At 37.6% G+C, this 23,750-nt stretch overlaps 2 protein-coding genes across 2 annotated transcripts; both read right to left on the reverse strand.

The window, feature by feature from the left end:
• Nucleotides 1-17,922: 17,922 nt before the first annotated feature.
• Nucleotides 17,923-18,822, reverse strand: LOC149192122 (uncharacterized). Its single transcript, XM_089406846.1, has one exon. It carries the CDS (start codon nt 18,820-18,822, stop codon nt 17,923-17,925), a length of 900 nt encoding a protein of 299 aa, XP_089262972.1.
• A 967-nt stretch (nt 18,823-19,789) lies between these two features.
• LOC149192123 (uncharacterized) lies at nt 19,790-20,497 on the reverse strand. The gene has a single exon (XM_089406847.1). The coding sequence runs from the start codon at nt 20,495-20,497 to the stop codon at nt 19,790-19,792; it is 708 nt and encodes a 235-aa protein (XP_089262973.1).
• Between the last annotated feature and the right edge of the window lie 3,253 nt (nt 20,498-23,750).

The raw sequence follows: 23,750 nt of genomic DNA on the forward strand, positions 1-23,750 counted from the left end.
CCTGTTGTCTTTGAACCTCACATTCTAAAATGAAATGTTTTAATGATATAATCTTGATGTCTTGATTTGTGTTGTGTGCAAATTTTGATTATTTTTAAAAATTGGTTGGTGGTTTGTAAGAGAACATAAATTTTGGCATTTCATTTTATTTTATTTTATTTTTAATGTTAATATCAGTGTTGTTAAAAGCGCGATTAAATCGCGCTTTTTTCAAAAAATCGCGATTAAATCGCGCTTTTTTCAAAAAATCGCGTTTTTTTCCCTGGGGCGATTTAATCGCGCGTTTCATGGGGAAAAAAGCGGCTAAATTTTTTTGGCGATTTTTTTTCCGAAAAAGCGCGCTTTAAAAAAAAAAACGCGCTTTTTCGAAAAAAAATCGCGCTTTTTTTTTCGGAAAAACGCGCAGGGTGTCGGGGCAGCGGGTTTTATAATCCGATTTTTGATTTTTTTGTTCATTTGGACTGTGGGCGCGCGTAGGAGGAGGAGAACGTCTTGGAGAGAGCAGCTGGAGGGTTTGTGAGCAAATCTAAGTGCTTGTAGGACAAATTCAAGAGGAGACCACCAATTTCTCTATAAAAACAGTATGTGGATTAATTTTTTTTTGTTTTCCTTGTTTAAAAACATTGTTTTTCATTGTTTTTGGTTGGGAAACTTCATATGGGCACCATTTTCCTTTTGTTTTCATTGTTTTTAAAGAATTTTTTGTATTTTTTCATTGATTTGGGATGGGTAAATTGGTATGACTATGGGAACCAATTTTTTAATTTTTTTTTTCATTTTTTTTAAACATTGTTTATGTTTTTTCATTGTTTTTGGCATTTGCCATTTGGTTGGGTAACTTGGGTTTGGAACTTTGGATTCTAGAAATTTGTAACTTGTAATTTTGTAAATGCTAAATTGTAATCCTAAATTCCTATTTCCTAATCCTTATTTTCCCATAGGTTTGCAAATTCAAAATTCAAAAACAAACATGCCAAGGAAATTGGATCCTTTCTGGGAATATGGTGAACCTAAAGCTCCGAATGATAGACAAAACTTGAATCGCAAGTTGTGTGGAAAGGAGATACGCGGGGGGGTGTACAGGTTGAAGTTTCACCTTGTACAAATCCCTGGACATGATGTGGGGCCCTGTATAAATACAAATCTTGAACTTATCCAAAGAGCCATGAGAGCATTGGGAGAATTAGAGCACACTAGAGAGGCCAAAGAAGAACTCAAAAGGCAACTAAAAAGGTCAGCTGAAGGAAGTGGGCCAAGTGGCACTGGTTCTACTGCAGCATCAGTCAATCCGGTAGCTGCATCATCATTTTTTGTTCCTCGAACCACACCTGGTTCACAACCATCTATTGGTTCAATGCTAAAAAGAACTGAAAAAGAACAAGATGACAGGTTGATGGCAAAATTTCTCCTCTGGAGTGATATTCTTTTCAGCATTGTAAGGAATAATCCATTTTTCCAACCTACTGTTGATGCTATTGCCAGTGTTGGCCCGGGGTACAAAATCCCTTCTTATCATGATTTCAGAGGCCGGATTCTTCAAGATGAAAAGCGTGACTGCACCCAAAGATTGGAGGATTTTAGGGCATCATGGGCACAAACAGGATGCACTGTTATGTCAGATGGTTGGACTGACCAAAAGGGGAGAACCCTTATAAACTTCTTGGTTAGTTGTCCCAAGGGGACTATGTTTATCAAATCTGTTGATGCATCTCATCAAATCAAAGATGCAAGAACTTTATGTGATTTGCTGGATGTGTTTATTTTGGAGGTGGGTGAACAACATGTTGTCCAAGTCATAACGGACAATGCTGCAAATTATGTTGCTGCTGGTAGAATGCTTATGGACAGGCATCCTACTTTATTTTGGACACCTTGTGCCGCCCATTGTATTGATTTGATGTTAGAGGACATAGGGAAAATTCCCTTTGTCAAAGATATTGTTGACTCATAAAAAAGCATCACAAAATTTATATATAATCATACATCTGTGCTTAGCTTGATGAGAAGATTCACCAACAACAAAGAGTTGGTGCGCCCCGCCATTACACGATTTGCCACAAGTTTCATATCTCTTCAATCCTTCGTGAATTCTATGTGGGATGTGAAGAGAATGTTTCTTTCAGAGGAGTGGCGTGCTATGTCAATGAGCCGCAAACCAGAAGGAGAGGTTGTATGCAGACTAGTTTCATACCAGGAAGACTTCTGGGCGGGAGTGCAGGAGGTGTGCGCCGTTACTGAACCTTTGGTAAAGGTTCTTCGGTTGGTTGATGGTGAGAAGCCCGCAATGGGCTATTTGTATGAAGCCATGGACAGGGCCAAAGAAGCCATTCGGGCCTACTATGATGATAAGGGAGATGATGGGTTTCAGAAACAACTCCTTCTATGGGGAGTGATTGATGAGCGATGGAACAACACACTCCATCGTCCCATTCATGCTGCTGGGCTTTTCCTGAACCCTGCATTTTCTTATGCATGTGGGTTTGATTTTGATGCTGAGATCATGGATGGATTCTTATCTTGTGTCCAGAAGATGGTGCGATCTCCAGAACAACGTATAGAGATCTCTAAACAAATTGAGACATATAAGATGACAGGTGGCACATTTGGCTTTGAGATGGCTGTCACTGATAGGACGATTAAAATGCCAGGTATTTTTTAGTTTGTAACTTTGTTTCAAATTTCATTGTCTCTTCAAATTCCATTTTTTTCTTATGTTTATTTAAAATTTTATTTGTAATTTTGTTGTAGATGCATGGTGGAAGATGTATGGTGGCAGAGTACCCCTTTTGCAAAAGCTTGCCGTACGCATTCTCAGCCAAACATGCAGCTCCTCAGGATGTGAGGCAACTGGAGTGTATTTGAAAAAATACACAACAAGAAGCGCAACAGGTTAACACTTAAACATTTAAAATATTGCAAATTTCCAAATAAATTTTTGAATTCATTAAACAATATTTTTTTTATAATATTAATTATTAATTATTATTTCATGATCTTTGTACAGGTTGGAGTCCCAGCGACTTAATGACATGGTCTACGTCTACTACAATCTTCGATTGTGGGTGAGGCAACTTGAGAGGACACCTGATGTGGATGCCATCTCATTGGATGGGATTGACACCACTGCTACATGGAGGGTTGAGGCCGAGAGGCCTCTCATGGATTCTGCTGATGATTGGTTAGTGCAGGATGTAGTGGAGGGGGAGGAGGAGCAGGAGGAGGAGGTGACACCGCTTACCCGGGCTACCACTGCTACCAGTAGAGGACGTGGTCTACATTCTGTAGCTCATACTTCTAGTTCTTCAGCTTCTAGAGCACATCAGACTCCACTGCCATTTCCACCAGGACAGGCACCAGCATCTACATCTAGAGGGAAAGGGAAAGCTGTGACATTTTCTCGCAAGAGGGGCAGAGGAAATCAATAGGATTAGACTTCCATTTTATTGTATATGAGTCTATGACATTATGACATGATGAGATACATTATCATATTTTTTGTTGATATTTTGAGGCTGAGCTGGGACTCAGGAGTCAGGACTTACTATTCAGGATATGATTCAATGTTATGTGTGATTTTAGCACTAGAAATGATATTAAACATCTTATATATTAGTTTTTTTAATCATATTTATGTGTCAATGTATTTATTTTATGTTGTAGATGGTTTAGATATTAAAAAAATTGAAAAAAAAAATGAAAAAAATGAATATTTTTGTACCAAACGCTTTTTTCCCGCTTTTTTTCCCCGATTTTTCCGATTTTTTCCGCTTCATTCCCGGCGTCGATTTAATTCCGCTCGCACTTTTCACAACATTGGTTAATATAAATATTTTGATTTTATTAAAATTAAAATAAAATAAAAATAAGAGGTTCAAATTTCTAAATAATGAAAATTATAAAAATAAAAATACAAATAAAAAATTATTATTTGTGTCAAGAAGCGTTTTCCAACAGGAGTTGTCTAACGAGGCAGAGGAATTGCTCGGACGGCCAAAAATGGCCGGAATTCGGGCAAAAAAATTTCAAAAAATCTTGTAGAGACAATGTTTGAATCTTGTTTTTGATGGTGGAAATGGATTCAACACCATCAAAAACGTCTAAGACACCTAAAATTTTGAAGTTTAACAACTATAACTTGGATTTACAAAAATCCTTGCCGAATTTTCTCTAAATATGACCGGAATTTCCATAACTTCCCGAACAACACCTCCACCTCATTAGACTACGCACTTCCAACCTAGTATGGTAGAGATAATGTAATGTGATCTGAAATTGGATGCTTCTGTGATTCATGATATGATGATTAAGATTTTTTGGAAAATCACATGGAAATTCTCTTTGTTCTTAACCCCGTGTTTTCCTTCCTCTGCTTTTGGTTTGTGGCTTGTTCTTTGGCTTTTATTTATTTTGTTTTTATTTTATTTTATTAATGATTTTTTTTTAACTTATATGAATTGTAAAACACTGATTAATAAAATAATATCAAGTCACTAATTCAAACATATCATTTATTAGTAAAGAGTGATATTATTATTATTATTAAGATATTATTATATTTTTATTAATTTTTTATTTATAATATTTTGTAATGACTTTTTATTTTCTTATTATTTTTAAATCAATTAAAATTAATATAGTTATTTATAGAATAAAATAATAAAAAATATGATGGTCTTATAATATTATAATTATGAATGAATTATAAAAATGAATGGTAAACAAATTTTAAAATAATAATATTATAAATTATTAAATTAAAAAAATATAAATTATTTGGAATAAATTATAAAATAAATTAAAATAAAATAAAAAGTAAAAAATAACTATGGAATATATTAATTTTTATCCTTTAACATTCTTTTTTGTTAATTATTCTTGTGAACGTCGGATAATGACTGTTGCATTTTTGAGATATATTTTATTTTATTGATTGTTCCTGTGAATATTGGATAATAACTGTTGCATTTTCCGAGATATATTTTAGCAGTTTGTTGATCTTGCTCCTCATCTCGGTCTTGATGATGAAGCTAGATTGAGGTTCGAAACTCCAAATGTAATGTAATGTTTAACATTTTGACTAAGTCAAATTATATACAAATAAAAATTAAATTAAATTTTACAAATAAAAATAAATAAAAAAACTAATGTAATGTAAACATTTTAATTTGGTTAAACAAAATAAAATAAATAAAAATAACCTATAAAAATAAAAATAAAAATGGCTCATGGTAATTTCAATTCCCCATCGGGTTGGTATATTGGACATGATGAAGATGTAGTTGTGTCAAGCTTACAAAAAAAATGGCCCATGGTATTCTAGAACCTATGGTATTCATGTGGAATGTAGCATATTTAAAGGGTGAAATTAAACCAACCTAGATCCATCTTAATTCTGAATCTACCAAGCGTCGAGAGGGATCAAATCTCTTGAGAGGCAAACCTCTTTTAGAGTGAAAAGAGTTTTGATCTGGTGTTAAGATGGATTTAGGTTAGTTATAATTTTAACTATAAAATTTAAAGTTAAATTAAACTATAAAATTATCGTGGTTTACAAGCTTATGGTATCGCATAGCCCATGGTATTTGTTATGATGAAACATATATAAAAGGCTTCAGTAAATTCATTATGGAATGCAAAAGTACCAAGTTAGATCCATCTTAACTTGGGACTTGATCCCTCTGGACGCTTGGTAGATATGGATTTAAGATGGATCTAAGTTGGTCTTTAATGATTCAGTGGTCTTTAATGATTTGGTAGTCTGTAAGGAAGTAGATTTTAATTCTTGTAAGATGATTCAAGGTTTTAGGTTGTTAACTTATTTCCTTAAGTTTAAGGAAGATGGACTCTTAATCAATTAGAAATAGTTTAAAATAATACCTCAACACTCTCAAAACATATGATTTGACTTATTTTATCTTATATTTGAAAAGTAAAATTTATAATATTGATTTTAATTTATCTTATATATTTTTAAGGGTAAAATGTGTTAAAAAGAAAAGGTGTTCATCATCAATCTCCTTTCCATCATAAATTTTTCAAATACCTTTATCATGGAAAATTTGAGGGCAAAATTTTGCCCTTGAGCTAAATTAATGGGTTTCAAATTTTGAGCGGATGAATTTTTTGTATCATAGTGTATTATTACTAGTCGCCCCAAATTTATTTTATAAAAAAATAAGGTATGGAGATTAACCTAACCTTATTTCAAGGGAGAAGGGGAAAAAATAATACAACCTTCCATTCACCCCACTTTGAAAGAATTGGGATTTACAATAGCTATTTTACACTCTCCATTTGGTGTAAAATGAGCTCCTTGCTTTCATTCGCCCCTATTTCATGGTTTTGGGATAAGATTGGAGAAAATGGCCCCCATTTTTTGGAACAGGTGGTCACAAAAGATTGATTCCTCTATTTAAATATTCAAAAGTCTCCTTGTCATCTCTATTTAAATATTCAATAGTCTTCTTCCCATTTTAGGAGTTCTCATCTAGTTAGTCATAGTCATATCTAATGCAAGGGGCTTGTTTGCAAAGCTATGGAATTTGAATTTCAAAGTCAAGACTCACCACACAATGTTACATGTATCTCTTGTCAATATGTTGTGTATTTGCTCTACATTCCAATTCTTTGTGCATGCTCTCCCATTCCCTCGATTTGTTTCTTAATTTTTTGGATTGTAATAATTTTTGTTTGTAAAAGTGCAGAGTAATGTTCTAAAGCTCTGAAATTATAGTTTCACTAGTATATAGATTCCTACCTTCCATTATTATAATTTGTGTATCTAATAGTTAGAGTATAATAGAGTTTCATTTTTAATTTATGTGGCAACCATGTAGCTAGGGTTGTCTTTAAGTTCCGAAGTAACCTCCCATGTTTTTCTTGAAGTTTAGACCCTTTTGCAACACCTTTGTCTTCTCTATTACTCATTGGGCGTGATTTATAGTATAGAATAATGGAGATTACTTCAATAATAGGGATTTTATGATATAGCCAACCCATCTAAATATATTTTCAATTTAAATACTCCATCCACAAATATGAGATGCATAACATAAAACAATCGTTGCTACCATCATTTCCTCTTCTGGGTTTTGTTTAAGAATATTCTAAAGTAGGTTTGAAGTAATGTACAAAATTAAATTAACTTAGTTTGCCTAATATTTATGAGATTGGTTTAGCCTCTTTTTTTAAGAATTTCCAAATGTTACAAGAGCTAGAGCCACATCACTATATTGATAAGACTTTTAGAGCCATATTTTCTTGTTACAAACTATATATTCTTCTTTTACTAGGGTTTATCTATGGATTTTATCATTTTAATGATGTTAACCTTACTAAATACGCTCATAAACAGTAAATGCTTAGTAAATCACGAACTAAGTGGTGGTTGGGACTATCACTGAATTGCTACAATTGGGAAATGTTGTTTTATGTTTGAAGAATCTACATAAGCTAATCAAGATTTTGATGAGGGATGTATTAGAGCTCTATCATAAGAATTAATCCTATGTCCAATTAATATTGACCTTCCCTGACATTTTATTATAATTCTAATGACTTCATTCAACTAACTGAAAAATCATTAAGTTCATAGAACAATTTATTAAAGCCATCCATATGATCTTTCTGCAATTTTATTACAATGATTAAAGTTCCATCATTAACTAGACTATACAAAGTGAAAATTGAGTTTTCTAAACCAATGATAGCAAGACCCATATATATTGGTTTTACCCAACCAAATTATACACCATGAATAGGCATTCAACCCCAAATTGTGATGCAGAGCTTAGGAGACCTATATGTATGAGATCCTCAAACTAAAGCATTCAAATCAGGGTGTGATAACAAATAGTCTAAAGCAAAGCTAAAGTATTCATCATCCATCCTAACCAAACCTTCATGATTCTTGCAACATAATATATAGGCTTTGAAATTATGTCCCCAACAAGATCCATAGACGAAGCAATAAAAGTAACATTTCCAAGACAATTTGGAAGAAGAGGTGGTAGGATCTTACTATTAATGACTATGAGAACGTATGTTTGTCTTCCTTAATCTTCACTAAGATTTCTAGCTTTACAAACACATTTAAAAATGTGACATGAAAGAATTTCATAACTACTATATTTTACTTGATTGCCATTATGTATTTACCTTGACAAACTCTAACCTTAACACTAGTTTTGATGCCCCAAACAATGACAACTCTATATGCCTAACTCTAACACAATCTCTTATGCGTTGAATGATGAACAATGTTATAACCAAGGCTAATAATGGTGTAATTGAGGTGTGAGGCTCACCGCCTCAACACTTCACCTCTTGGCTACTTGACTCCTCACCACTTGCCCACCTTCTCAGCTCACAATTGGTCCTCACCACTTTGCACACCTCCTTAGCTTAAAGAAAACATACATTAGATTGTTTTCATTTACATTTTATCGTTGGTAGTTTTGCTTTGCATTTTGTTTCTATGCTTAAGCTTTCATTTTTTTTCTCGTTAATCCTATTAAAGTTGTAACTTGTGTTCAAGAAACCTTTCATAATATTTCTTATGCATAAAAGGAAAAGTAAAGAAATGATTCAGTGAAGGAAGGATTAGAGAATAAAAATGAAACATCTACTTTTGGTTAAATTCTCAGTAAATTTCATGGCATTGAAGCCTTTTATTTAAAGATGGAAAAAATATTTTACAATATTGAAAAGAATGATCTTAGTTTAATTTGTTAAGTGATTTGTTTGTTTTAAAATATGTAAACATCTCTTTGTATTTTTACTCCTTGAAACAAATAGAACAAATTAGAGTAATTTTCCAATTTAGGCGTAAGCTTTCAAGGTGGAAAATTTAATAAAGCATTGAAGTTGGAAAATTTAATTAGAAATAAATAAATGAATAGGATAAAATTGTGGAATTCAGATACGCCTCTTCTTGGACATGGAAAGGATTGAAAATTTATGCATCTTTTGGTTCACTTGCAGTTTGTTGTTGTTGTTGTGGTTGTCATGGCTATCGTTCCACTGGGTCATAATCCATATTCTTTGTTTACACTAGGTGGTTGCAGTGCATGGTTTACTTGCAAAAAATATATATTTTGAGTTTTAAAATATACACAACAGTCACTTGCATCAAAACCAAAACATGGAAAAATAAAGTTCTTTGAAGCTTGAATACTTTAGTGGTATCAAAAAACTATAATGTTATTGTTTTTGGAAGCATACGTATTTAAGCCAATAATTATTTTGCTATAGAAGTTTCAATATTTTAAAGGTAAACCCAACTCCCTATTATTATACCTTATCGTTAGATGCTTTAACTCCAAGTATTGTTATTGTTCTTGGAAGCATGAATATATAAACTAATCAATATTTAATTATAGAACTACAGTAAACCTATTTTCCTGTTATTATCAATAAAGACTTCCATAATGTGACTAATTGCCTCAAAATTCAATGGCATGAAATTGCCAATTTCTACTAGGAAGAAGAAACTCTTATGCTAGGTAATTTTTCATTTGTCTTCAACCAAAAACTCTAATAAACATTTTAAGACAACAAAATCCCAAATAAACACAACAATCATTAATGACGCTTTCCCTAATTTAGATTTTGTGGGAATGAACTACCAAAACTATTGGAATTTCACAATCCTTGACATGTATATAAAATGAAAACATGTTTCTCATTATAGCCTTTGAAGGCAAGACCCATGGAAATTCTTACCTTATCTTGATGGACTAATAATGGGATTCTGCAGCAAATGAAGAGAAAAATCCAAGCTTGTTCCTCTTAGTAGTTAAACAAAATGCCTCTCCACTTAGCCTCCCATCCTTAACAATACCCTCTCCACTAGGTTGCTTGGCACCTCCACTAGATGGGTTTCCATTTCCATTACTAGCACCACCAACTCCATCCATGTGATTGAGAATATAATCTTTCAGTAGAATATCCCCTTTATCGACGAGAATGAACTCCTTTTCTCCAATGGGAACCTTTGGGCAATCTCCTCCCCTTGCTTCACAATGTTGCTCCTGTGAATTTGAACCTTGCCTAGAAAATGATTCCTATGTTTGTCCTTTGTTACATTGTAGACAAAATTTCTATAGTCTCCTAAGTGAGGTTCCCAGGGTCAGTGAGAGAAAACACCAATTTTTCGTTCCAATATGGATTTAGATCCTTTTCGTCTATAGTAAATGTTCAATACCACTACCTTTAAGCCCAAATCAACTACAAAATCCAGAGTTGGTATTCTCAAGAATAATGATATGAAAAGCCTCCTACAAGTCAAATTCCCCCCATCAACAAATCTGATCAGCCATGAAGAACAATTTGATCAAGCAAAAATCCCATTTCTATCATTTCCTTTGATCGGCCAGAAAGATCCCAATCTCTTGAATCACCCGCTTTGTTTGATCCCTCGATCTAACATCTTAATAAATCACCCCCAGTGTTCGCACTACTCATCTTGCCTTCTGCTCAAATTCCTTCCCCCTCCTATTTCCATTCCCCTTCGTTTTGTTATTCCTCACCGTCTGTAAGTTGTTTGCAATGGATCTAGCAGGATCCTCAAACACTTCTTGCAATCACTGCACCTTACTCAAAGAAAAGCTAGATCAAGTCAAGGAAATACAAAAGAAATGGAATGAATAATGCTATGAATCTTTCAACACTAAGATAAACTACCTGCAAGTCGACACAAACTCAAATAGAGAGGCACTCAACCGGGCAAACCAACAATGCCTCCACATCAAGAATGTGATTTGAGCCCTTCATGAAGCCATTGATGCACACCATGGGCTCATTAGAACTCTGGAGTATCACGTCTCACTGCTAGAAAGGAAAGTTGCAAAGAATTTATATTCAAACAATAGAGATCACAATCAACTCTTGGCAAAGGAATGCTCAATCAACAAATCATAGCATGGATAAGCAATACGCTATAGCCTAGAAGCATCAAAATTCCACCAAGCTATGTTGTAATAAACAATGAATTGCAAACATATTTTACTTCTCCATGAGTTTGTAAGAAGCTACACAAGTAGCATAGTAGGAATAAATGATCTCTTTGTAGCAAGTAGAATTTTTGCAATGTGAACTCTTCCACTTGAGTTGCCCTTTCTCTATGTAACATTGTATCAAGGCTTTCTAGCCTTAGTTTTTTTTTTGGAATTAATACAAAGATAGTTGCTTCTATTAAATAAAAAAGTGTTCAATGCCACTAGCTATCATAATCCAACCAACTATATAGTGAAATGCTTTTGTAAGTAGTTAGGTGTTTTCTCATCAAAAGTGTAGGCTTGATTAATTCTAGATAACTCATCATCATTTAGATCCATTGAATGATCATGGTTTCTATTTAGGTTGTCCATGGCTCCCTACCCTCCTTTAATGTAGTCCTTTGGTTTTCATTTTCCTTAAATGCAATGTAGTCCCTCAATGCCCTTTATCTACTATTACTACTACTTAACTTTCTGCTACCAATGAGATTTTGGCATAGGTTAAATCTTCAATGTTACCAATCGCAAACGTCTACTTGTTGTTTTTCCTTTTGTTTTTTAATTGGAAAACCTATACACCTATTACTATCCATAATCATCTTGAATTATACCAAAAAATGTTTACCAGATGTGTGCTAGAATTATCCCTCAGAAAAATTACAAACTACCTTTAAGACTTTTTATTTCATGCTCCCTATTTTTCTCCATTGTCTCGTAATGTCCCCCAATTTTTGGATTACCTTATGGTGAGATTAGGAGAGGTTTCCAGAGCTTATATCAGCGAGGTTACAGGAGTAATATTACATTATTGGTGGGCCCAGAGGTTTTTGAAGAGTTTTATGGGGGTCGACTGGGATCACTTTCCATCTTTCATCATCAAGATTAGTTCTGCACAGTTTCACCTTAGTTCCACTGCATTCCAATGAGTTTTGTAAAACAAAGTTATTAAAAAGCATATTTTAATTAATTACACTTAAGGTGTTGTTTTAGGATGATTATTAGGAGAAAAAACTTAGCGTAGTAGCTCATTGGAATTAGGACGAAAAGATCTACAAGAAAGGATGATGAAGAGTGGCTTTGGCAGGCCATTGCGATCATGGTGGTATTTTAAGAATTTTTGGAGATACAAGTGACTTTAATTAGTAATAAAAAGTCACTTATTAAATAAAAGGATAAAAAGAGTTATATCTTATGGGTGAATAAAACATAGCAAAAATCACATGGAGAAAAGGAGGAAAATACACTAAGTGGCTTATTAATAAAACAATAAAAGGATATTTCTAGAAGATTGGAGAAGATCAGGCAAAATCTTATAAAAGGGGAGAGAAGTTCATTTATCTAGTATTATGATTTGTAATTATTCTCTAAATGATAGATTGGGGCTCAAGCAAGTCTAGCTCGAGGGTGTCAGGCAAAGCTCTCTAACTATTTTTAGTGGACTTCAAGTGCCACCTTAGCTAGTTCTTAGCTCCTTTCGGTGGACTTTAAGTGCCACCCTAGTTTGTTTGTTTTGTTTTGTTTTTTGTTTTTTTTTTTTTCACTGGAAAAATCGTAATCTTTCATTATATGATGAAAAATTACATATAGTATATGCTTATCAGCATATGTGATTGTATCAATATGTCCATAATATCTACAAACCCATTCCTATGAATGGTCGTGTCAAAAAACCAAAAAATCATCACGCAGGATGATGTTGTATAGAGTTCATATAAACATATTTACACCTCACAAGGTGTTGAGCATATATATAAACTAGTTATCTACATCATCATATATGGTCGTTATTTCTGCAAAAAAATTAGGAACCATCCACCTGATGGTAGATCTGATCTATATAAGGCCTGAGATAATACTGGTACTGTGTAGTACCCCTCTGTTCGTGGATTATCCACTGTCCTCTTGGCAGGTGCGTGGCCTCCTTGGAAAGGCCGTTGGCACAATAGTTATGTTCCCTGTAAATATGACGAACAAGGATGGTATTAAATAGAGATTTTAATTGCATCACTTCATCCAGAATATTTAAAAGTGTGTGTGCATGACATCTAGTGTTCTTGTTGATCCAATTGATAATGATATTTGAGTCACCAAATCTGTATATCTCTGCAGTCATGATTTAAGGCAAAGTGTATTAGATGTCGAAGAGTTATTAGTTCTGTGAAATTGTTCGTTCCTTCACCCAATCCCATCTTGACTTTGTAGTAATGCTGATCTGAAAGGTAGAGAATGAACCCCCCCCCACATCCGTGTTGTTGGGCTGCTCCATCGAAGAAGGCCCATGGGGAGGAGTAGTCTATAGGATCAGGAGCAGAGGGTCTGCACGGACGAGGTGGGGAATATTCAGGGAGTTCATGATAGGAAGCAATGATTTTTGCAATTATGGTCTGCCATCTGATCGTGCCATTTTCGAAAGTCAGTTTATTTCTAGCCAACCATATTTCCCAGCAAATGATCAGGGGTAGGCATGGCAGGTTTGTCCCTGAATGAGCGTTGTTCCAGACTTCCCAAGCTGTTGTTATAATGTCTCCTTCCCATGCTCCCGTGAATCTGATCTCAGCAGCAACGTCTTTCCAGATCTGTTTTGTAGTGTTACAGGTGAGGAACAGATGCTCGGTCATTTCGGTGCTCTGTTTGCATAGTATGCACCAATGAGGACCATGCATGGATCTGTGCATAAGCGTATCCCCTGTTGGTACCTTGTTTCGAAGGATGCACCAGAAAAAAAGTCTGGTCCGGGGAGGAGATTTTAATTGCCATATGTGCTTCCACCATTTTAGAATGATTTCAGGTTGTTTGTCTTGAAGCAGACACAGGTAGCCTTCCTTTGGGGTATAGAATCCAGATTCAGCCTTACTCCACATGAGCTCGTCTGGTCCTTCCTTGATGCGAATATGAGATTCACTCAATGCATTTGTATATTCATTCCAGATGTGGTGCCAGTAAGGAGGCAAGTTTAGTTGAGTGGCCGATTTCCAAGCTTGTGTAAAAACAAAGGAATTCTCTTGATCCGCAATATGAGCAATTACTTTCATGTTATGTTGGTTAAGTAATAGAGTGAGCTCTCTTGGGAGGAAACATCTACCCCCTCCCCCAGTCCATGGGTCCAGCCCAATGCGAGCACTGGTTCCTGCGTTTATTCTCCAAGCAAGGTGACTGCGAATAAGAGGGAGTGAGAACAGTAGAGCTTTCCAAACCGAGGATATGCCTGTCCTATTCCAACTAGGAAATCTTATCCAATCCATTATTTGGAGGGGCCAGATGTATTTGTGATAGGAGATGGATGTCCAGAGGTTGTGCTTGGTAAGAAGAGACCATCCCATTTTTGCAGCCAGAGCTTGTGCGAAAGAGGGTGGATCTTTGAGGCCCCATCCTCCCCACTTTTTGGGTAAGGCAATTTTATTCCAGCTTATCCATGCAAAGACTCTTTTGTCCTATCCTCCATTCCATAGATGTCTGCAGCAGATTTGCTTGAGATGAGCTAGGATGCTTCTAGGGATCCAGGCTAATGCCATCCAGAATACTGGGGTAGCTTCCAGGACAGATTTGATAAGCACCAGCCTGCCTGCTCTGGATAAGAAATGATGGCTCCAGTGGGATATCCTTCTCTAATTTGGTGATCAGCCAAGTCCAGTCAGCTATCTTATGACCCAAGGGCTTGATCCAGAATCCTAAGTATTTGAAGCCCTGGTCAAGAGGACGGGGATTATAAGGGAAGTGGAGCAGGGCAAAAGTGGATTCCTGAGCGGAAGTGTAAGCCTGAGTCATGGTAGATTTTGCATGGTTTGCCATCATACCAGAGGCCCTGTAAAAAGAAGCAAGGATCTTGTCAAGGGCAACCGAATCATGAATACTTCCATCCAAGAAGATGAGTACATCATCCACGAATAGGAGATGGGTCAGGAAACACTGTCAGTTATCTTTAATCCTGATAATCTGCCATTCTGCTTTTCATGCTAGATGAGCCTGCTCAGGCATTCCATGACAATCAGGAAGAGGAGGGGGGAGAGAGGGCAGCCTTGCCTGAGTCCTCTTTCAACATGGAAGAATGAAGAGTGATGCAGGAGCATTCAGGCTAGTCAGCAATGTGATAGCATGGTCACATGTTGTGACTAACAAGGGGTTGGAAGAAAATAATTTAATTAATTTTATTTGTTTAAATATATGAGAGTGTTTATTTATGAGGATAGGGTGTAGGTGGCTGAGTGATCCTTCTTGTATGGAGATCAGGCCAAATAGTTGGATTTATTTGGCTAGAATAGAGTATGAGGGATTTTAAAAGCTTTATTTAGTGTTAGTTTAGAAAAGAGTGGGATTGAAGAGATTTTTTAGGAGAGGTTGAGAGATTTCTGGTTCAGAATCAGAATTGATTCATGAAACCATGTATTTGTGTCAATTGTGTTTTCCATATATAATTCGAGAGAGTGAGGATAGAGGTGGTAAGAGTGTGTGAAGTCAGTTTTTTTTAGAAGTTGAAGGGCCATCAAATGAAGATCTGGCCAAGGCGAGAGGAAGTTTGTAAGTAGTTTGCGTAATTAATGAAGAATTGATTTTGTGTTAATTTCCATTGTGTGATTATGAGACTGTTGTTTCTGAATTGTATGAGATTAAATAAGTCGAATTTTGTGAGAGATTGTGGGATCGATCTGAAATAATCGATGACTGACATGGTTAAAATTATGACATAAACTTGTGGAAAGTTGAACGCATTGAATTGGGTGACAATTTTGTGGGATTGATTGTAATCCAAAGTACTGAGTCTGCGGGGTTTGTAGGGCTCGGTTCTTTTGAATTTAATTGTTGTTAATACAAATCTATATGGAGAATTATTGTTGAGAAAACTCGATTTGATAAACAAATGTCAGATCGGTTGATTGATGAAGAAACATGTTCAGTTAACATTAATGGTTGAATATCCATCGATCTATTGAATCGATGTTTGTGTACAACAATCCAGAATTGAAGAATTCGATTTATGTTTGGAATGCCATGTAGCAAGAACCTGCATTGAACAGAGAAATTTGTCAGAGGGGTTCGATTCTAATATCGACTTGTTTTTTTTATCTGAATGTATTGTTCAGTGCTGTGTAAAGAACACCGAGACCGAGAAACCTGTGAAGCGCAGGAAGACGAGTTAAGAAATGACATCGATATTTGTTTGTTGCTATCAGCGTAGAGGAATTGTAAGTTAAAGATGCAGGAACGGAGTATCAGTCGAATCCATAGGAGACTGATCGACAATTGTTGAAGACGCAGTTGAATTTGCGGAGTATTTGTAAAGAGGTTGCAAGCGGAATGTTCTAAACCGGATGCAGGTTTGAAAGGAATTGCGTGGGCCAGATTGTCCATCGTGGAGTTCAAAGTTATTGAGTGATCGGTTTGTGTACGAGATGTAGAGTCAAATACGTTCAAACGGAGCTCAATTAGACTTGGAAAGTCGACTTCATGAAGGCCGGAATTGTTTACTGTAATTTTGATTGAGCTGTTGTGTTTAAAATCGTGTTTGAATTCAAATTGCAGGTTCAGGATCTGCAAATCTAAGTTCCTGATAGATGAAAAGTGGTCAAATGAAATTATTTTAAATCCAACGCAGAGTTGAAAGGACTGTTGGTCTTGGAATACATCAAAGAAATTGGAGCCTGGTGAAGAATTCGGAGCAGACAGAGTTATGATTGACTCTTGAGTGAAATCGATTTTGAACATCGATTTCTTATGTCTAAATATACTGCCTTAACGCCGGAAGATTTAAGATCAAATGCTGACATTTGAGATTATAGTTCCACAACAACTACAGAGGGTGAATTGGTAGTACAGAGAACCTGTGTTATTGGTGGATAAACAGGTATGAAATTGGCATTCAAATTGTTTGGATTTGAGCTTGGTAAAGAGCGCACATATAGATTGCAACTCTAAGTTTGAACAGTTTATTGAATTGCCAATGAATTTTATAAACATGAGAAATTGTAGTGCATTGAGTTAATTCCTCAATTCAAGAATTCATGTATAGATGGAACTCCATTATGATGATGGCATTGACTTATGGAACGCTGTGGTAATTGGGTGTGTAATGTTTCAGAATTTGGGGAATTGGGTTTAAGTTGATGGACTTGAATCTGTATGTAAAGGCTTATGGGGTTGATATATATGAACATTCATGTTTGAGTCAATGGGTTTATGGTTTGAAACATATGATTGAAATGTTTCCGCATTCAAATGATAACTTGTGAAATTGCCAGAAATTGAAAGATAAGCTTCTGCATGATAGCTGAAGATTGCCAGTGGGTGAAATGTCTTAAAATGGAGATTTTGATTAGCAATTTACTGAGATGTATTTTGTCATGTACAAATACATGGAGATCCTGGGTATTGCAGGCCCTGCCTGCATCAAAGAGGCAAAGCCATTGATAAGGAGGCTGTAAGTGGGCGATGATATGCAGGCCATGATCCATGTAGTAAAATGATGGGGGAAGCCCAGGTGAATAAGAAGCATTTTTATGTAAAGCCAACTCACCCAGTCAAATGCTTTAGCCAAATCGATTTTGAGGATGATTCCCTTTAGTCTTCTGGATCAAATGGAATGTATGGCTTCTTGTGCGGTACCTATGGCTTCATGGATCTGTCGGTCTTCAAGAAAAGCAAATTGTTCACGGAGAATATGTTGAGATAGGATAGGCCTGATACGATTTGCGATGATTTTGGAAATGATCTTGTAGAGGAAGTTGCAGAGAGAGATGGGCCGGAAATCATTGAAGGAAGCAGGGGAGTCAGATTTGGGGATGAGAGCGATAAAGGTAGTATTAATAGCATTGTACATTCTGCTAGTAGACCGACATTCCTCCACAACCTGAAGCAGGTCCTAGGCTAGAATATCATAAAAATCCAGGTAAAACTCGATCGTCCACCCATATGGACCTGAGCTTTTGTCTTTTTAAAACCACTTTAAGGTCCCTTCAAGTTCCTCCAGAGTAACTGGTGAATTAAGTTCCATCGCAGCTTCCTCCTCCACATATCTAGGGAAAAGACCAACCACTTGTATGATATCAGTGAGATTTGCTTCTTGAGGGGATCTAAACAAATTCTGAAAGTGAGAGGTGCCCAATCTAGATAGCTTTTGGAAATTGTCAGCTTGCTCTCCATCTGGAAGAGGCAATTGCCATATAGTATTTGTTATTTTCCTTCCCTTTGCAAAGTTTTGGTAGAACTTTGTATTTTCATCTCCTGCCTGTAACCATATAGCCCTACTCTTCAATCTCCATGATTCTTCTCTCTCCTTTAGAATCTTGTCTTTTTGTTTTTCAAGCTCAATCAGCTTTGCTTTTTCTTCTGTTGAGGTAAAGCCAAGATTTCTGTCATCCAATAAATTGTTCAACTCAGCTTCAATAGCTATAATCGACTGATCATCCTTGGCTTTTTTCTCCTTTTCCCATGCTATGGTTAAGTGTTTAAGCTGAGATAGGTTATGGCAGAAACCTTCAGCCGCTGATCTGTGATTTGCTATTGGGTGGGAGGTCCAAAAGTCCTTGACTAAACTTGTATATCCCGCATCTTGTAACCAAACATGGTTAAATTTGAAGGGGGGCTTAGGCTTGGCATCAGGTCTGAGAATCTCCAGAAAGATAGGAGAGTGGTCTGATATTCCTCCAGACCCAACCCACTGCCTATATCTAGAAAGTCTTTGAAGCAGAGGAACTTTGACCAGGAATTGGTCAAGCCTTCTAGCCAGGGCTGCTTCCCCTACTCTTTGGTTTCTCCATGTGGGCATAGGCTTGATCATGGGGACATCAGTAAGGTTGTGCTGGTCCAGAATATCCTTGAAGAAATCAGACATGGGGTCAACTTGGGCTTGTGATCCCTAAGATTCCCCGTAACCGATGGAGAAATTTAGATCGCCCCCGATGATTACCTGATCCACTGATGTAATATTTGTTTGAAGAAAGGACTGCCAAAAATCTTCTCTCTGCTGGCAGGGGCCATAAACATTGATGAATCTGATGGATAATCCAAGCTCAGCCGAGAAAAGATCCAGTCCAATAAATCCCACTCCTCCCCAAGTGGCAGATACATTAATGGATCGTGGATTATATCCTATGGCTAAACCCCCAGATCTACCTATGGCATCTAGGGCATGGAATTGCCAACCAGGTTTGATGGTGGATAGGGTTTGCTCAATAGAATCAACATTTCCCAAGGTTTCCTGCAACATTATAATATCAGTCGGTTCATTTTCAATTAACCTCCTCATGGCTAGTTTTTTGGAGGCACTAGCCAGACCTCTGCAGTTATAGGAGAGGCATTTCATGGTGGAACCCCTCCCGGGGTGTTCAGTGCTCTAAGAACCCCTTCCATAGTGGATTTCTTGCCAGAGGCTACTTCAGCTCCAACTTTCTGAATGGCTTTAGATAGGTTAGATTTGCGTCCTTGGGTAGATTGTGTAGGTCCAGGGAAGGATAGACCTAGACCAGATTGTATGCTGGGATCTGGTAAATTCCGAGAGCGAAGATTGTAAGAATGGGGCAATACCTGATGGGAGATGGCCGAAGCCCCGGGCGAGGATGGGGGCGGAGGCAAGGTAGGGGAGGTAGTGGCAATGATGGGCGGAGGAAAGGAGATCTCGCATGTGATAGCAGGTGACAGTGGAGAAGATATATCCATAGATGAACATACGGAATGAGACAAAGAAGAAAAATGAGAGGAAAGGGGAGAGAGTGGAGTTGTACCCGATTTTCTTGCCGTCTCCACTGCAGCGGTAGCTCTTGCCCAAGTCAGTGGGGGCGAGGGCGAATTGTGGGTCTCCTTCACTGTCTTTGAGGATTACTAAGATTGAGTTGTTTAGGTACTAGGGTGCTGATCCGAAATGTCGTAGCCGTAGCTTTTCCTTTTTGAGGTGCTGGTGAGCCGAGAGGTTCAGCTGGTTTCGTGAGCAAAGGGAATTCCTTGAATACATGCCCTACCTTGTGGCACCTCCTACAGCGGAAAGGGACTCCCTCATAATCCAAAATCTGAACTCTGGTATAGTGCCTCCACTTAAGGGTAATCTTCTCTTCCAAGCCCTCCCTTGTGTCCAAGTGTACCAGTATTCTTGCCAGCGCACGGTTCTTTGTCTCAACATAGGTTTTATCGTATTCCAGATAAGTACCTAGGGCATTTCCGATCCTTATAAACACTGCTTCAGACCAGAATTGAAGTGGAAGGCCTGGTAATCGCACCCATATAGGACCTGCTCCTATCTGCTCCCATTCCGGATCGAATAATGGAGACCAGCGCTTGAGAAGGACTGGTGCCATCTCAATATGCCAGTATTTCATGAGTATCAATTCAGTGTAGTCTGCCTTGGAAAAATGCAACGTGAACCAACCTCTAGCTAGGCTCTGAACCTCTGGTAGTTCCTGAAGCATGCCCCCCCAGATTTCTTTTACCCAGTTGGTGAGCCTGGTCGCTGAGTATGCTCTTCCTCTAACATGCCCGACAAGAACCCTGTTGACCTTGTCCACCACCTCGCCCATCGGGATATCTTCACCGAATGTAATGGTGAGGTCCTTTGCTGAAGTTTTCACGCACTTAACCTTTCTTTTTCCCGTTCTCAGTACCGATGGATGTTCTGTCAGCGGATCTGATCCCGCATCCTACTGTGGAATCGAAGCTTTTGCCTTAATGACTAGAGAGTCGAAACAACCCGAGGGGAGGGGATTAGGGTTAGATGAAGATTGAGGGATTGAAACAAGAGGGGGTGAAGGGTTGTGTGCAGGTAGCAGATTGAAAGCGGGCGATGGAGGCAAAACAACGGAAGGAAGATTGAGAGTGCCGGGGGATAGAGAGGGGCAATCAAGGCCCAATGATTCCAAGGAGAGTGATCCAAAACGCAAGGGCGGTGAAGAAGATCCTAGCAGCAAAACAATCGACGAGGAACCCAGATAGGATAGCCTGTTCGGAGTAGGGCATTCGATGTTAGGGTTAGGGTTGCGACTGCTGAAAATAGTCTGACCCTCAAACAGGTCCAGGGAGTCATCTAAAGCCTCCACCTCGATATCCATTCTATCCATTGACGGAGACCGCCACCGAAACCGCCGGAGGGTCAGTTGACCATGCGCACAGGAAATAGATGCCGATGGGTCGGAGGAAATGGCAATAGCTATCGCGAGAGCCCAAAATTTACTGAGGTAAACATGTTATTCTGTCTTTGTACAGGTGTATGGATGCGCACGCGCCACATGCTCGCTTGCAGCCATGTCAAAGCCCAGAACATCATCGCTCATCCATCCCTTCGAAATAAATATTGATCAGAGTGACACCCTAGTTGTATTGTGGATAAATAATTTAGATTTATCACTTGTGCTACATTTAAGGTGATTTGGGAGTAGTTCTTGTGGGCCAAGTTGATATCCATTTTTTGAAGAGATTTTGGAGGCCGAATTGTTATTTCTTCCAGGAGGCTGAATTGCTAGTGTTGAGAAGATTGAATGACACATCTTGGAGGCCATTTTGATAGAGTTGATATACATTTTTTGAGGCTATATCCATTTTTCAGATTTGGTATTCATTTGTTGGTGATTGATTCATTTTGTTGGAGTTAATCATTTATGCAGAACGGCCAAGTTCTCCTTTGATGGGCCGAATTGCTTATACTTCTTCTGTGGGGGCGTCGAGTTCATCTACTTTTGGAGGTTGAGTTAATATTCTTTGGGAGGCTGAATTTCATCTTCCTTTGGTGACCTGGTTACATTTCCTTGGAGGTCGAGAATACCATTTGTTGGGCAGATTTATATTCTTCCATCAAGCTAAATTGCTTGTGGAATGAGTTGCTTCTTAATGTGCCAAATTCATCATTATTTGCATGTCGAGTTGATTGTTGGAGTTATATTCAGGTTCATGGAGTAATTTGGATTGTAAAATCCTCTAATCAGATTAATAAAGTCTTTGGCTGCCCCTCATATATTTTTGTTGTGCAAGATTATTACTCTATCTACAAAGTGTTTGACGAAATGTTTGTTCACTAAATGTTTAACGAAAGACATCAAAGAAATTTTTTAAAATTTGTTGGGTTTTAATAGCATAAATTAGTTTTGGTACATTACAGTGGTATCAAAGCATGATTTTGGCTAGTTGTGGGTCTAAATCAAAGTGATTCCAAGAAGAAGAAGTCTCGTACCAGAATCAGAAGCTAAAGGAATCATGGAAGAAAGAGAAAATTTATAATCAAACAACATGGAAGCCACCATGAATGAGATGATCAAGATGCAATAGATGATAAGGGATGTGATAGGACAATTGTCTGATGTCACGATGGGGAATCAGGGACATCGTCATTTGTATGTAAAGCCTACTATGCCAAAAAGTATGGACGATGCATCAAAGTGGCAAGACATGATTACACTAGAGGTAGAGTCATTGCAGTAAATTGGAAGGTGTACTGGTCATTGGGACATGACATTCAGGATTCCCTCTCTTTTTGGGAATTATGTCAACTAAGAGACCAACCCAAACTGGTGGGACTTCACTAGAATTACATAAGAATGATAGAGTGGATCAAAGGGGAAGATGAAAAAGTAGTTAAAGGCTAGGAAGAAAAAGTTGAAATAAGCCCTTAGACAACCTTTGACACACCATTAGAACTATCATATGAGGCTGCAAAAATTGATGAAGAGCAAGAAATGGCAAGGAACTTAGATCATCATATTAGGAAAAGGGTTGAGGGGCCATGGTTGGTGAGGAGACACATGAGGATCACTTTGACTTGCATGATCACAAGGAGAAGCATGGCCCAGATTTGCATCATGAGAATCACAAGCTTCCACCTTTGGACAACCCTTTGGAGGCTCAATAGATAGTCATGGTTGAGATGGGTGAGCATTCATCCTTGGGACTGGCCATCGATGAAGTGCAAGTAGGTGTTGAGACATCCAACGTGGGTCCAAGACTTTCAGATAAGAGCCACCAAAGGAGGTTTGAGTAGTTGAAGGAGGACCTTATAGCAATGAAAAATGAGACCTAGTCACTTCAAGGTACCATTTTGCAGCAGATTGGTAAAATGGAAGACCTTAGAATGGTATGTGTCGAGTTAGTGACCAAGCTATCTAGCATTGCGGAACAACTAAAGTCATTAACGAGGGAGAAAGAGGATCATGTGTTGGAGCTTCAGCATATCCCTCTTCGGGGGAACATCGACGGGCCCTACAACATGATTAGCCCACCTCTATGCATTGGACAGAGCGAGGTAAAGTTACCTGGACAAATCTTATGGTGTGACCAAGTCAGCAAGACAAGGTGACATGAAATGAGTATGGCACAACATCAACATGGAGGGCTTGTTCCATGTACATGTGTTTTTGAATTCAACCTATCTTTGGGATTGGATGGTGAGAGATCTTGATTTGGTATCCAATGGAGTGGGCTAGATTTGTGGAGATATTTGTAGTTTGAGGTACAACTCAACAAGAGCTTTCGTACATTGAGGATATTAGGGGCCTAGGTTGGCATTGGGATCGAGGTGGAGCTCTCCACCATATAGTAGTTATGTAGGAAAACTATGGAATTGATAGGGTGGTTGACTTACTGACCGAGGGAACATGTTCCTTCATCTTTCCATCATGAATGTGCGTACTTTGGGAGATGTCTTGGAACATCGTTCATGTATGGGGCTTCAGGGTGGTAAACATGCCCTGACAAGAGTTAATAAGAAGGGATGGCATCAATATGTCACTAGACAAGACATTGTTCGGAGAAAATGCTTTTCCATTGATGTATTGGGCACATGAGCCA

This window comes from Pinus tabuliformis, chromosome 2_2 (genome assembly GCF_031772625.1).
Source record: "Pinus tabuliformis cultivar Carrire ecotype Pingquan chromosome 2_2, CPIR1, whole genome shotgun sequence".
Lineage (NCBI taxonomy): Eukaryota > Viridiplantae > Streptophyta > Pinopsida > Pinales > Pinaceae > Pinus > Pinus tabuliformis.